The sequence below is a fragment of the Rhinoderma darwinii genome, chromosome 11, assembly GCF_050947455.1.
Source record: "Rhinoderma darwinii isolate aRhiDar2 chromosome 11, aRhiDar2.hap1, whole genome shotgun sequence".
In the NCBI taxonomy this organism is placed as follows: Eukaryota; Metazoa; Chordata; class Amphibia; order Anura; family Rhinodermatidae; genus Rhinoderma; species Rhinoderma darwinii.
Window position 1 is genome coordinate 90,968,546 of NC_134697.1, and position 16,513 is coordinate 90,985,058.

Below are 16,513 nucleotides of genomic sequence, written 5' to 3' on the forward strand. Positions count from 1 at the left end.
GCCGGTAATATGAAAGAACAAGGACATAATGCCTGTAATATGAAGGAACAGGGACATAATGCCAGTAATATGAACGAATAGGGACGCAATTCTGGTAATATGAAGGAACAGGGACTTAATGCCGATAATATGAAGGAGCAGCGACGTAATGCCGGTAATATGAGGGAACAGGGACATATTACCGGCATTATGTCCCTGTATCGTCCTAAAGTGGACATAATGGCAGTAATATAAAGGAACAGGAAAATAATGCCGGTAATATAAAGTAACAGGGAAATAATGCCGGTAATATGAAGGAACAGGGACATAATGCCTGTAATATGAAGGAACAGGGACATAATGCCTGTAATATGATTGAACAGGGACGTAATGCCGGTAATATGAAGGAATAGGGACGTAATGCCGGTAAGATGAAGGAACAGGGACATAATGCCAAAAAGATGAGGGAACAGGGACAAAATGCCGGTAAGATGAGGGAACAGGGACATTATCTCGGTAGTATGAAGGAACAGGGACGTAATGCCGGTAATATGAAGGAACAGTGACGTAATGCCGGTAAGATGAAGGAACAGGGACAACATATTCCTGTAATATGAAGGAACAGGACATAATGCCGGTAATATGAAGGAATAGGGACGCAATTCTGGTAATATGAAGGAACAGGGACGTAATGCTGGTAATATGAAGAAACAGGGACGTAATGCCGATAATATGAAGGAGCAGGGACGTAATGTCGGTAATATGAGGGAACAGGGACATAATGCCTGTAATATGAAGGAACAGGGACATAATGCCGGTAAGATGAGGGAACAGGGACACAAAAAGCCTGTAATATGAAGGAACAGGGACGTAATGCCTGTTATATGAAGGAACAGGGACATAATGCCTGTAATATGAAGGCACAGGGACATAATGCCGGTAAGATAAGGGAATAGGGACATAATGCCGGTAATATGAAAGTACAAGGACATAATGTGGGTAAGATGAAGGAACAGGGACAAAATGCCGGTAAGATGAGGGAACAGGGACATAATGCCGGTAAGATGAGGGAACCGGGACGTAATGCAGATAATATGAAGGAGCAGGGACATAATGCCGATAATATGAAGGAACAGGGACGTAATGCCGATAATATGAAGGAACAGGGACGTAATGCCGATAATATGAACGAACAGGGACATAATGCCGATAATATGAAGGAACAGGGACGTAATTCCGGTAATATGGAGGAACAGGCACATAATGCCGGTTCAAATGAGGGAACAGGGACATAATGCCGGTTAGGTGAGGGAACAGGGACAAAATGCCGGTAATATGAGGGAACAGGGACTTAATGCCGGTTATATGAAGGAACAGGGACAAAATGCCTGTAATAGGAAGGAAGAGGGACATAATGCTGGTAATATGAAGGAACAGAAACATAATTCCGGTAATATAAAGGAATCGGGACGCAATTCTGGTAATATGAAGGAACAGGGACGTAATGCCGATAATATGAAGGAACAGGGACATAATGTCTGTAATATGAGAGAACAGGGACATAAAGCCGGTAATATGAAGGAACAGGGACATTATGCCTGTAAGATGAGGGAACAGGGACATATTACCGGCATTATGTCCCTGTGCCCTCCTACACGGGACATAATGCCTGTAATATGAAGGAACAGGGACATGAAGCCTGTAATATGAAGGATCAGGGACATAATGCCTGTAATATGAGGGGGCAGGGACATTATGCCGGTAATATGAAGGAACAGGGACATAATGCCGGTAAAATGAAGGAACAGGGACATAATGCCTGTAATATGAAGGAACAGGGACATGAAGCCTGTAATATGAAGGATCAGGGACATAATGCCTGTAATATGAGGGGGCAGGGACATTATGCCGGTAATATGAAGGAACAGGGACATAATGCCGGTAAAATGAAGGAACAGGGACATAATGCCTGTAATATGAAGGAACAGGGACATAATGCCGGTAAGATGAGGGAACAGGGACACAAAAAAAGCCTGTAATATGAAGGAACAGGGACGTAATGCCTGTGATATGAAGGAACAGGGACATAATTCCTGTAATATGAAAGTACAAGGACATAATGTGGGTAAGATGAAGGAACAGGGACAAAATGCCGGTAAGATGAGGGAACAGGGACAAAATGCCGGTAAGATGAGGGAACAGGGACGTAATGCAGATAATATGAAGGAGCAGGGACATAATGCCGATAATATGAAGGAACAGGGACGTAATGCCGGTAATATGAAGGAGCAGGGACATAATGCCGATAATATGAAGGAACTGGCACGTAATGCCGATAATATGAAGGAGCAGGGACGTAATGCCGTTAATATGAAGGAACAGGGACGTAATTCCGGTAATATGAAGGAACAGGCACATAATGCCGGTTCAAATGAGGGAACAGGGACATAATGCCGTTAAGATGAGGGAACAGGGACATAATGCCAGTTATAGAAGGAACAGGGACATAATGCCGATAATATGAAAGAACAAGGACATAATGCTTATTATATGAAGGAACAGGGACAAAATGGCTGTAATATGAAGGAACAGGGAAATAATGCCTGTAATATGAAGGAACAGGGACGTATTGCCGGAAATATGAAGGAACAGGGACGTAATGCCGGTAATATGAAGGAATAGGGACGTAATTCCGGTAATATGGAGGAACAGGAACGTAATGCCGGTAAGATGAAAGAACAGGGACATAATGCCGGTAAGATAAGGGAACAGGGACAAAATGCCGGTAAGATGAGGGAACAGGGACGTAATGCCGGTAGTATGAAGGAACAGGGACGTAATGCCGGTAATATGAAGGAACAGGGACATAATGCCGTTAATATGAAGGAACAGAGACATAATGCCGGTTCAAATGAGGGTACACGGACATAATGCCGGTAAGATGAGGGAACAGGGACATAATGCCGGTACGATGAAGGAACAGGGACCTAATGCCTGTAATATGAAGGAACAAGGACATAATGCCTGTAAGATGAGGGAACAGGGACGTATTGTCGGTAATATGAAGGAACAGGGAAATAATGCCGGTAATATGAAGGAACAGGGACGTATTGTCGGTAATATGAAGGAATAGGGACGTAATTCCGGTAATATGGAGGAACAGGCACATAATACCGGTTCAAATGAGGGAACAGGGACATAATGCCGGTTAGCTGAGGGAACAGGGACATAATGCCGGTAATATGAGGAAACAGGGACTTAATGCCGGTTATATGAAGGAACAGGGACATAATGCCGGTAAAATGAGGAAACAGGGACATAATGCCGGTAATATGAAGGAACAGGGACAAAATGCCTGTAATATGAAGGAACAGGACATAATGCTGGTAATATGAAGGAACAGGGACATAATGCCAGTAATATGAAGGAATAGGGACGCAATTCCGGTAATATGAAGGAACTGGGACGTAATGCTGGTAATATGAAGGAACAGGGACATAATGCCGATAATATGAAGGAACAGGCACATAATGCCGGTAATATGAAAGAACAAGGACATAATGCCTGTAATATGAAGGAACAGGGACATAATGCCAGTAATATGAACGAATAGGGACGCAATTCTGGTAATATGAAGGAACAGGGACTTAATGCCGATAATATGAAGGAGCAGCGACGTAATGCCGGTAATATGAGGGAACAGGGACATATTACCGGCATTATGTCCCTGTATCGTCCTAAAGTGGACATAATGGCAGTAATATAAAGGAACAGGAAAATAATGCCGGTAATATAAAGTAACAGGGAAATAATGCCGGTAATATGAAGGAACAGGGACATAATGCCTGTAATATGAAGGAACAGGGACATAATGCCTGTAATATGATTGAACAGGGACGTAATGCCGGTAATATGAAGGAATAGGGACGTAATGCCGGTAAGATGAAGGAACAGGGACATAATGCCAAAAAGATGAGGGAACAGGGACAAAATGCCGGTAAGATGAGGGAACAGGGACATTATCTCGGTAGTATGAAGGAACAGGGACGTAATGCCGGTAATATGAAGGAACAGTGACGTAATGCCGGTAAGATGAAGGAACAGGGACAACATATTCCTGTAATATGAAGGAACAGGACATAATGCCGGTAATATGAAGGAATAGGGACGCAATTCTGGTAATATGAAGGAACAGGGACGTAATGCTGGTAATATGAAGAAACAGGGACGTAATGCCGATAATATGAAGGAGCAGGGACGTAATGTCGGTAATATGAGGGAACAGGGACATAATGCCTGTAATATGAAGGAACAGGGACATAATGCCGGTAAGATGAGGGAACAGGGACACAAAAAGCCTGTAATATGAAGGAACAGGGACGTAATGCCTGTTATATGAAGGAACAGGGACATAATGCCTGTAATATGAAGGCACAGGGACATAATGCCGGTAAGATAAGGGAATAGGGACATAATGCCGGTAATATGAAAGTACAAGGACATAATGTGGGTAAGATGAAGGAACAGGGACAAAATGCCGGTAAGATGAGGGAACATGGACATAATGCCGGTAAGATGAGGGAACCGGGACGTAATGCAGATAATATGAAGGAGCAGGGACATAATGCCGATAATATGAAGGAACAGGGACGTAATGCCGATAATATGAAGGAACAGGGACGTAATGCCGATAATATGAACGAACAGGGACATAATGCCGATAATATGAAGGAACGGGGACGTAATGCCGATAATATGAAGGAACAGGGACGTAATGCCGATAATATGAAGGAACAGGCACATAATGCCGGTTCAAATGAGGGAACAGGGACATAATGCCGGTAAGATGAGGGAACAGGGACATAATGCCGGTAAGATGAAGGTACAGGGACTTAATGCCGGTTATATGAAGGAACAGGGACATAATGCCGGTAATATGAAAGAACAAGGACATAATGCCTGTAATATAAAGGAACAGTGACAAAATGCCTGTAATATGAAGGAACAGGACAAAATGCTGGTAATATGAAGGAACAGGGACATAATGCCAGTAATATGAAGGAATAGGGACGCAATGCTGGTAATATGAAGGAACAGGGACGTAATGCTGGTAATATGAAGAAACAGGGACTTAATGCCGATAATATGAAGGAGCAGGGACGTAATGCCTGTAATATGAGGGAACAGGGACATAATACCTGTAATATGAAGGAACAGGGACATAATGCCTGTAATATGAAGGAACAGGGACGTATTGCCGGTAATATGAAGGAACAGGGACGTAATGCCGGTAATATGAAGGAATAGGGACGTAGTTCCGGTAATATGGAGGAACAGGAACGTAATGCCGGTAAGATGAAGGAACAGGGACATAATGCCAAAAAGATGAGTGAACAGGGACAAAATGGCGGTAAGATGAGGGAACAGGGACATAATCTCATTATGAAGGAACAGGGACCTAATGCCGGTAATATGAAGGAACAGTGACGTAATGCCGGTAAGATGAAGGAACAGGCACATAATGCCGGTTCAAATGAGGGAGCAGGGACGTAATGCCGGTAATATGAGGGAACAGGGACATAATACCTGTAATATGAAGGAACAGGGACATAATGCCTGTAATATGAAGGAACAGGGACGTATTGCCGGTAATATGAAGGAACAGGGACGTAATGCCGGTAATATGAAGGAATAGGGACGTAATTCCGGTAATATGGAGGAACAGGAACGTAATGCCGGTAAGATGAAGGAACAGGGACAAAATGCCGGTAAGATCTAGGAACAGGCACATAATGCCGTTTCAGATGAGGGAACAGTGAAATAATGCCGGTAAGATGAGGGAACAGGGACATAATGCCGGTAAGATGAAGGAACAGGGACATAATGCCTGTAATATGAAGGAACAAGGACATTATGCCGGTAATATGAAAGAACAAGGACATAATGCCTGTAATATGAAGGAACAGGGACAAAATGCCTGTAATATGAAGGAACAGGGACGTAATGCTGGTAATATGAAGAAACAGGGACGTAATGCCGATAATATGAAGGAGCAGGGACGTAATGCCGGTAATATGAGGGAACAGGGACATAATGTTTGTAATATTAAGGAACAGGGACATAATGCCTGTAAGATGAGGAACAGGGACATATTACCGGCATTATGTCCCTGTACCCTCCTACAGTGAACATAATGCCTGTAATATGAAGGAACAGGGACGTATTGCCGGTAATATGAAGGAACAGGGACGTAATGCCGGTAATATGAAGGAATAGGGACGTAATTCCGGTAATATAGAGGAACAGGCAGATAATTCCGGTTCAAATGAGGGAACAGGGACATAATGCCGGTAAGGTGAGGGAACAGGGACATAATAGCGTCCTAGAAGCAGCAGACTGAATTGGGTCTTGGACCAGGGAGTGTTAATCTGAAGGGAAAGAGTACCTTAGTGCTATACTTGCTGGCGAGTGATCCTCCGGCAGGAAAACACCTCCTCGTAGCGGCGCTGCCGGACGCCGTTTGTGCCGATGCCTGCACGTACAGGAGTGGCAGAAACTCACCGCTGAATATCCGCTCAGTTGCTCATAGCGCTGTATATCCACACGAGAAGTGGATCAAACAGCTGACTTGCGGTGTTGCTTCTTCGGCGTCCAGCTTGCTGCTGGGCAACGTGCTTTCCGCAATCCTTGGAGAGAGGGCCAGTGTTTTCTTAGCTGCTGTCACTGCTACTAATGTTACCAGATTCTTACAACAAACAATAAATCTGTTACTGGGACCAACTTTGACACAAGTATCGGCTCGGCCCGTATCTCATTCTGCCGGACGGCTGGGATTAATAAGGCTGCTGGCAATAAATCTGTTAACCTCTAGTACTAATAATGACTGTCTGCTGTCCCTATATAGGACTCACTTTATTACAGTAACGCGTGCAGTTTCTTGCAGAGCAACATTTAGTGAGACGCATTCAATGAATGAAAAAGTACAAAACTGATGCAGCTGATACGGCATTTTACAAGAGCAAAACCCAATGTTGGAGGGGCCGTGTTGTCCAAGCTGCTCTCATTGCTACAAATGTTACGAGATTTTCAAAACAAACTACCAATTTGTAGCACCAAGTTCCACATAAGTATGGACTTGCATTGTCTTGTATGTCACTTTGCCAGACTGCTGGTATAATCGAGCTGCTGGCAATACAATGACAGGAAACAGAATGCACCTATTTCTACTTCGTACTAACACTGTGCGTTGTCTATACTTAGGACTCACCTCATCCCACTAACGCATGAAGTTGCTGCAGAGTAAAACATTTACTGAGACGCATTCGAAGAATCCAGTGAGACTGGAAGATATAATTTAAGATACTATGTAGTCGGGGCGGGTTGTAGATCGTACAATCCCGGTAATATGAAGGAACAGGGACATAATGCCGGTAAGATGAGGGAACAGGGACATAATGCCGGTAAGATGAGGGGACAGGGACATAATGCCTGTAATATGAGGGAACAGGGACATGATGCCAATAATATGAAGGAACAGGGACGTAATGCCGATAATATGAAGGAACAGGGACGTAATGCCGATATTATGAAGGAACAGGGACGTAATGCCGGTAATATGAAGGAACAGGCACATAATGCCGGTTCAAATGAGGGAACAGGGACATAATGCCGGTAAGATGAGGGAACAGGGAAATAATGACGGTAAGATGAGGGAACAGGCACTTAATGCCGGTTATATGAAGGAACAGGGACATAATGCCGGTAATATGAAGAAACAGGGACGTAATGCCGATAATATGAAGGAGCAGGGACTTAATGCCGGTAATATGAGGGAACAGGGACATATTACCGGCATTATGTCCCTGTACCCTCCTACAGTGGACATAATGGCAGTAATATGAAGGAACAGGAAAATTATGGCGGTAATATGAAGGAACAGGGACATAATGCCTGTAATATGAAGGAACAGGGACGTATTGCCGGTAATATGAAGGAACAGGGATGTAATGCCGGTAATATGAAGGAATAGGGACGTAATTCCGGTAATATGGAGGAACAGGAACGTTATGCTGGTAAGATGAAGGAACAGGGACATAATGGCAGTAAGATGAGGGAACAGGGACAAAATGCCGGTTAATGAGGGAACAGGGACGTAATGCCGGTAGTATGAAGGAAAAGGGACGTAATGCCGGTAATATGAAGGAACAGTGACGTAATGCCGGTAAGATATGGGAACAGGGACATAATGCCATTAATATGAAGGAACAGGGACGTAATGCCGGTAATATGAAGGAACAGGGGCGTAATGCCGGTAAAATGACGGAACAGGGACTTACTGCCGGTTATATGAAGGAACAGGGACATAATTCCTGTAATTTTAAGGAACAGGGACAAAATGCCTGTAATATGAAGGAACAGGACATAATGCTGGTAATATGAAGGAACAGGGACATAATGCCGGTAATATGAAGGAATAGGGACACAATTCTGGTAATATGAAGAAACAGGGACGTACTGCTGGTAATATGAAGAAACAGGGACGTAATGCCGATAATATGAAGGACCAGGGACGTAATGCCGGTACTATGAGGGAACAGGGACATATTACCGGCATTATGTCCCTGTACCCTCCTACAGTGGACATAATGGCAGTAATATGAAGGAACAGGGAAATAATGCCGGTAATATGAAGTAACAGGGAAATAATGCCGGTAATATGAAGGAACAGGGACATAATGCCTGTAATATGAAGGAACAGGGACGTATTTCCGGTAATAAGAAGGAACAGGGACGTAATGCCGGTAATATGAAGGAATAGGGACGTAATTCCGGTAATATGGAGGAACAGTGACATAATGCCAAAAAGATGAGGGAACAGGGACAAAATGCCGGTAAGATGAGGGAACAGGACATAATCTCGGAAGTATGAAGGAACAGGGACGTAATGCCGGTAATATGAAGGAACAGTGACGTAATGCCGGTAATATGAAGGAAAAGGCACATAATGCTGGTTCAAATGCGGGAACAGGGACATAGTGCCGGTAAGATGTGGGAACAGGGACATAATCTCGGTAGTATGAAGGAACAGGGACATAATGCCTGTAATATGAAGGAACAAGGACATTATGCCGGTAATATGAAAGAACAAGGACAAAATGCCTGTAACATGAAGGAAAAGGGACATAATGCTGGTAATATGAAGGAATAGGGACGCAATTTCGGTAATATGAAGTAACAGTGACGTAATGCTGGTAATCTGAAGGAACAGGTTCATAATGCCGGTAATATGAAGGAATAGGGACCTAATGCCGGTAATATGAAGGAACAGGGACGTAATGCCAGTAATATGAAGGAACAGGGACGTAATGCCGATAAGATGAAGGAACAGGGACATAATGCCGATAAGATGAAGGAACAGGGATATAATGCCTGTAAGATGAGGGAACAGGGACACAATTCCGGTAAGATGAGGGAACAGGGACATAATGCCAAAAATATGAAAGAACATAGACGTAATGCCGGTAAGATATGGGAACAGGGACATAATGCCATTAATATGAAGGAACAGGGACGTAATGCCGGTAAGATGAGGGAACAGGGGCATAATGTCGGTAAGATGAGCGAACAGGGACTTAATGCCGGTTATATGAAGGAACAGGGCCATAATGCAAGTAATATGAAGGAACAAGGACATAATGCCGGTAATATGAAGGAATAGTACGGAATTCCGGTAATATTGAGGAACAGAGACATAATGCCGGTTCAAATGAGGGAACAGGGACATAATGCCGGTAAGGTGAGGGAACAGGGACATAATGCCGGTAAGATGATTGAACAGGGACTTAATGCCGGTTACATGAAGGAACAGGGACATAATGGCTGTAATATGAAGAAACAAGGACATAATGGCGGTAATATGAAAGAACAAGGACAAAATGCCTGTAATATGAAGAAACAGGGACATAATGCCGGTAATATGAAGGAATAGGGACGCAATTCTGGTATTATGAAGAAACAGGGACGTAATGCCAGTAATATGAAGGAACAAGGACATAATGTCTGTAATATGAGAGAACAGGGACATAAAGCCGGTAATATGAAGGAACAGGGACATAATGACTGTGAGATGAGGGAACAGGGACATATTACCGGCATTAAGTCCCTGTACCCTCCTTCAGTGGACATAATGGCAGTAATATGAAGGAACAGGAAAATAATGCCGGTAATTTGAAGGAACAGGGATATAATGCCTGTAATATGAAGGAACAGGGACTTAATGCCGGTAATATGTAGTAACAGGGAAATAATGCCGGTAATATGAAGGAACAGGGACATAATGCCTGTAATATGAAGGAACAGGGACTTAATGCCGGTAATATGAAGGAACAGGGACGTAATGCCGGTAATATGAAGGAATAGGGACGTAATTCCGGTAATATGGAGGAACAGTGACGTAATGCCGGTAAGGTGAAGGAACAGGGACATAATGCCGGTAAGATGAGGAAACAGGGACACAATGGCGCTAAGATGAGGGAACAGGGACATAATACAATTAATATGAAGGAACATGGACGTAATGCCGGTAAGATATGGGAACAGGGACATAATACAATTAATATGAAGGAACAGGGATGTAATGCCGGTAAGATGACGGAACAGGCACATAATGCCGGTTCAGATGAGGGAACAGGGACATAATGCCGGTAAGATGAGCGAACAGGGACATAATGCCTGTAATATGAAGGAACAAAGATATAATGCCGGTAATATGAAGGAATGGGACGGAATTCCGGTAATATGATGGAACAGGGACATAATGCCGGTAATGTGAGGGAACAGGGAGATAATGCTGGTAAGATGATTGAACAGGGACACAATGCCTGTAATATGAAGGAGCAGGGACGTAATGCCGGTAAGATGAGGGAACAGGGACATATTACCGGCATTATGTCCCTGTACCCTCCTTCAGTGGACATAATGGCAGTAATATGAAGGAACAGGGACATAATACCTGTAATATGAAGGAACAGGGACATAATGCCTGTAATATGAAGGAACAGGGACATAATGCCGGTAATATGAAGGAACAGGGACGTAATGCCGATAATATTAAGAAACAGGGACGTAATGCCGGTAATATGAAGGAATAGGGACGTAATTCCGGTAATATGGAGGAAGAGTGACGTAATGCCGGTAAGATGAAGGAACAGGGACATAATGCCGGTAAGATGAGGGAACAGGGACAAAATGACGGTAAGATGAGGGAACAGGGACATAATGCCAAAAATATGAAGGAACAGGGACATAATGCCAGTAATATGAAGGAATAGGGACGTAATGCCGGTAATATGAAAGTACAAGTAGAAGCGGGAAAAGAGCGGCCGGTATTGTAAAATGAGCTTGCAATTCAAAATCTGAGTTAAGCCAATCAACGGGAGGGGGAGGGATTGGTTATTGTGAATTTGCTGAGAGACACGCCCCCCGGAAGTGACATGTATTACAGATCTCTCTCTGGTCCACCCAAGGTCTATATAAAGACGCGCCCCGCGGTTGTCGGTACAATAGTTCTCTTTAGCTCCAGCTTACAAGATGTCTGGTCGCGGTAAAGGAGGAAAAGGTCTCGGAAAGGGCGGTGCTAAGCGGCATAGGAAGGTGCTCCGTGATAACATCCAGGGCATCACCAAGCCTGCCATCCGCCGTCTAGCTCGCAGGGGAGGCGTCAAACGCATCTCCGGTCTCATCTATGAAGAGACTCGCGGCGTGCTGAAGGTTTTCCTGGAGAACGTCATCCGTGACGCCGTCACCTACACCGAGCACGCTAAGAGGAAGACCGTCACCGCTATGGACGTGGTGTACGCGCTCAAGCGCCAGGGCCGCACTCTCTACGGTTTCGGAGGTTAATTCCGCTCCTGCTCAGCTCCATCTTACACAACACAAAGGCTCTTCTCAGAGCCGCCACATCCTCTATAGATCAGCTATGATGTCTGCTGGTGACCGCTCGTGTATCTGAGCAGTGACCTTCTACTTCTATATACACGGGGGTAGGGGCATCGGTATCACGTCCGTCTTCCAGTGAGGAGCCGGATATGTGGACTTCAGTGTGTCCCCTAATAGCGTCCTAGAAGCAGCTGACTGAATTGGGTCTTAGACCAGGGAATGTTAATGTGAAGGGAAAGAGTACCTTAGTGCTATACTTGCTGGCGAGTGATCCTCCGGCAGGAAAACACATCCTCGTAGCGGCGCTGCCGGACGCCGTTTGTGCCGATGCCTGCACGTACAGGAGTGGCAGAAACACCGCTGAATATCCGCTCAGTTGCTCATAGCGCTGTATAAGCGCACGAGCAGTGGATCAAACAGCTGACTTGCGGTGTTGCTTCTTCGGCGTCCAGCTTGCTGCTGGGCAACGTGCTTTCCGCAATCCTTGGAGAGAGGGCCAGTGTTTTCTTAGCTGCTGTCACTGCTACTAATGTTACCAGATTCTTACAACAAACAAATCTGTTAGGGCATGACCACACATGGCGGAATTCCTCCGCAACTGTCCGCATCAATGCCGCACAGAATCTGCGTTGCAGATTCTGCAGCGGATCTGCACAAAATGTGCAGAAAATTGATGCGGACTGGCCGCTGCGGACTGCAGGAAAAGTGCTTCTCTTCTCCCTATTCAGTGCAGGATAGAGAGAAGGGACAGCACTTTCCCTAGTGAAAGTCAAAGAAATTCATACTTACCGCCCGTTGTCTTGGTGACGCGTCCCTCTTTCGGCATCCAGCCCGACCTCCCTGGATGACGCTCCAGTCCATGTGACCGCTGCAGCCTGTGCTTGGCCTGTGATTGGCTGCAGCCGTCACTTACACTGAAACGTCATCCTGGGAGGCCGGACTGGAGACAGACGCAGGGAGTTCTCGGTAAGTATGAACTTATATGTTTTTTACAGATACATGTATATTGAGATCGGTAGTCACTGTCCCGGGTGCAGAAACAGTTACTGCCGATCGCGTAACTCTTTCAGCACCCTGGACAGTGACTATTTACAGACGTCTCCTAGCAACGCTCCCGTCATTACGGGAGCCCCATTGACTTCCTCAGTCTGGCTGTAGACCTAGAAATACATAGGTCCAGCCAGAATGAAGAAATGTCATGGTAGTAAAAACAATACGCCCCGCAGCACACATAAGATCTGCGGACTTCATTGCGGAATTTTGACTCTCCATTGAAGTCAATGGAGAAATTCCGCCATGAGTCCGCAACCAGTCCGCCACTGCTCCGCAACAGACAGAGCATGCTGCGGACACCAAATTCCGCTCCGCAGCCTATGCTCCGCAGCGGAATTGTACGCATCGTGTAAACGAACACTGCTAAATTAAAGTGAAAGTCAATGGAGAAACGGCTCCGCTGCGGATTAACGCTGCGGAGTGTCCGCAGCGGAATTTAAGTGAAATTCCGCCATGTGTGAACCCGCCCTTACTGGGACCAACTTTGACACAAGTATCGGCTCGGCCCGTATCTCATTCTGCCGGACGGCTGGGATTAATAAGGCTGCTGGCAATAAATCTGTTAACCTCTAGTACTAATAATGACTCTGTCTGCTGTCCCTATATAGGACTCACTTTATTACAGTAACGCGTGCAGTTTCTTGCAGAGCAACATTTAGTGAGACGCATTCAATGAATGAAAAAGAACAAAACTGATGCAGCCGATACGGCATTTTACAAGAGCAAAACCCAATGTTGGAGGGCCCGTGTTTTCCAAGCTGCTCTCATTGCTACAAATGTTACGAGATTTTCAAAACAAACTAGCAATTTGTAGCACCAAGTTCCACATAAGTATGGACTTGCATTGTCTTGTATGTCACTTTGCCAGACTGCTGGTATAATCGAGCTGCTGGCAATACAATGACAGAAACAGAATGCACCTATTTCTACTTCGTACTAACACTGTGCGTTGTCTATACTTAGGACTCCCCTCATCCCACTAACGCATGAAGTTGCTGCAGAGTAACATTTACTGAGACGCATTCAGAGAATGAAAAGGACAAATTGATGCAGCTCTATTCAGAAGTAACATCTAATATCAGAGCTCCAATAGTGCGGTACTTGAGGGAGACGAACATTACAGCCCAGTTTGTCCCCTTTATGCCCCCACTTTTGATATTTGATTTATGTACCTTTCCCTTTTATTCCCCTTCATCTACGATAAGTCACAATGCTGAATGGGATTTGTTCATTAAATGGGGTGTTCTCTACACAGGGACCGTTCACCCCTTCCCTGTTAGGTAGAATATACCTCTAAGCTCGTTGTTTTATTGATCGATATTTTTTCTTAATTCAAGAGATCCTTTGATCCGTGCGCTTCTTGCCCTTCTCTTCCCCTCCCTTTTTCATTTGTTTAAATTTAGTTGGTGGTGTACACCAGGGCAGAATTAGAAGCAATAAGAGTCCTTAAGAGGAATGGTTTGTTACCCTAATAGCGTCTCCTGTATATATAAAGCATTGCCGCAGACCCCTCGTAGGACTTCTCCTTTGTAGTTTAGGAACTGCTCTTATCCGTACATGGCGCGGGGATGGAATCTTACCTAAACACCTGGGATGATGGTGGTTATACTTCAGGGGGACCGAATTGTGACAAAGCTCTTGAGACTGGAAGATAGAATTTAAGACACTATGTAGTCAGGGGCGAGTTGTAGATCATGAACACGAATCACTGGAGTAGTTGTACTATTAATGTGTTCTGTACAGTATAGTTAGTGCATCAATGAGGACTGCGCCACCATCTACACGAGGCAGCAGTTAACTACTGCACCGCTCACCAGCTCCTGGGATTGGAGAGATTTAAAGCCACCAATAGAGAACAGACTCGTGGAAACCACCAATTAGCTGCACTGGGAGTGGCTAATGACGATTCCACAGGTCACATGACTTGCTCTTCCAGTAGAACAGTGGTCAGGCAGTGTTGCTCATTTGCATAGCCCGTGTATAAATACAGCGGCGGTGAGAGGGTAAAGCATTCCATTATCTCAGTTGTGAGTAGATCGCAGTGTGTTATCATGCCTGAGCCCGCCAAGTCTGCCCCGGCGCCCAAGAAGGGCTCCAAGAAAGCCGTGACCAAGACACAGAAGAAGGACGGCAAGAAGCGGAGAAAGAGCAGGAAGGAGAGCTACGCCATTTACGTGTACAAGGTGCTCAAGCAGGTCCACCCTGACACCGGCATCTCGTCCAAGGCCATGGGCATCATGAACTCCTTCGTCAATGACATCTTCGAGCGCATCGCAGGGGAAGCTTCCCGCCTGGCTCACTACAACAAGCGCTCCACCATCACCTCCCGGGAGATCCAGACTGCCGTGCGCCTGCTGCTGCCTGGAGAGCTGGCCAAGCACGCCGTGTCCGAGGGCACCAAGGCCGTCACCAAGTACACCAGCGCCAAGTAATGTGCCCCGTCCCTGCAGTAAGAACACAAAGGCTCTTCTAAGAGCCGCCCACCTTGTCTACAACAGAGCTGTGCCTGCTATTGTCTGGTTTGCTAGTCTCCCTGTTCTATGTGCGGCCGTTCTCGTGTCGGTGCAGATGCTGCTTCATACATTATGTGGCTGCCGGACAGGGAGGGACATTGCCGCGTGTGAGGAAGCCGGGACACTGATCCTGCGGGCATATGACCCGTCCCAATATCACACTGTCCAGAAGAAACGGAACATTTCTACGCTAGGAGACGGAAGGAAGCATGGGACATCTGTAAATAACAATGATGAGGGTAGTAGTCAGATTTATAACAGATGCCAGGGAGACTGCTTGTCGACGATAGAGAACAAGCAATCACACTGGCGAGGACTGGATAAAGGGTGGTTATTGTAATACAAGTGGAGCAGACTCTGGTGTCTCCTCTGTGCCGGGTATTGTAATACAGGAGGAGCAGACTCTGGTGTCTCCTCTGTGCCAGGTATTGTAATACAAGTGGAGCAGACTCTGGTGTCTCTTCTGTGCCGGGTATTGTAATACAAGTGGAGCAGACTCTGGTGTCTCCTCTGTACCGGGTATTGTAATACAGGAGGAGTAGACTCTGGTGTCTCCTCTGTGCCGGGTATTGGAATACAGGCGGAGCAGACTCTGGTGTCTCCTCTGTACCGGGTATTGTAATACAAGTGGAGCAGACTCTGGTGTCTCCTCTGTACCGGGTATTGTAATACAAGTGGAGCAGACTGTGGTGTCTCCTCTGTGCCGGGTATTGTAATGCAGGAGGAGCAGACTCTGATGTCTCCTCTGTACCGGGTATTGTAATACAGGTGGAACAGCCTCTATTTCTTGTCTGTGAGGGCTTCTTTTAATACAGGTGGAGCAGACTCTGGTGTCTATGCCCGGTTATTGGAGCAGTCTCTGGTTTCTTCTACACGTTGTAATAGAATAGGGACATAATGCGGTAATATGAAGGAACAGGGACATAATGCCGGTAATAAGTAGGAACAGGGACGTAATGCCGGTAATAATAAGTAACAAGGACATAATGTCTGGAAGATAAGGTAACAGGGACATGTTACCGGCATTGTGT

The 16,513-nt window shown here is 45.4% G+C and overlaps 2 protein-coding genes across 2 annotated transcripts; both read left to right on the plus strand.

The window, feature by feature from the left end:
• The first annotated feature begins 11,568 nt into the window (after window positions 1–11,568).
• LOC142663337 (histone H4) lies at window positions 11,569–11,880 on the plus strand. The gene has a single exon (XM_075841947.1). It carries the CDS (start codon window positions 11,569–11,571, stop codon window positions 11,878–11,880), a length of 312 nt encoding a protein of 103 aa, XP_075698062.1.
• Window positions 11,881–15,020: 3,140 nt separating this feature from the next.
• LOC142663336 (histone H2B 1.1) lies at window positions 15,021–15,401 on the plus strand. The gene has a single exon (XM_075841946.1). It carries the CDS (start codon window positions 15,021–15,023, stop codon window positions 15,399–15,401), a length of 381 nt encoding a protein of 126 aa, XP_075698061.1.
• Window positions 15,402–16,513: the final 1,112 nt, after the last annotated feature.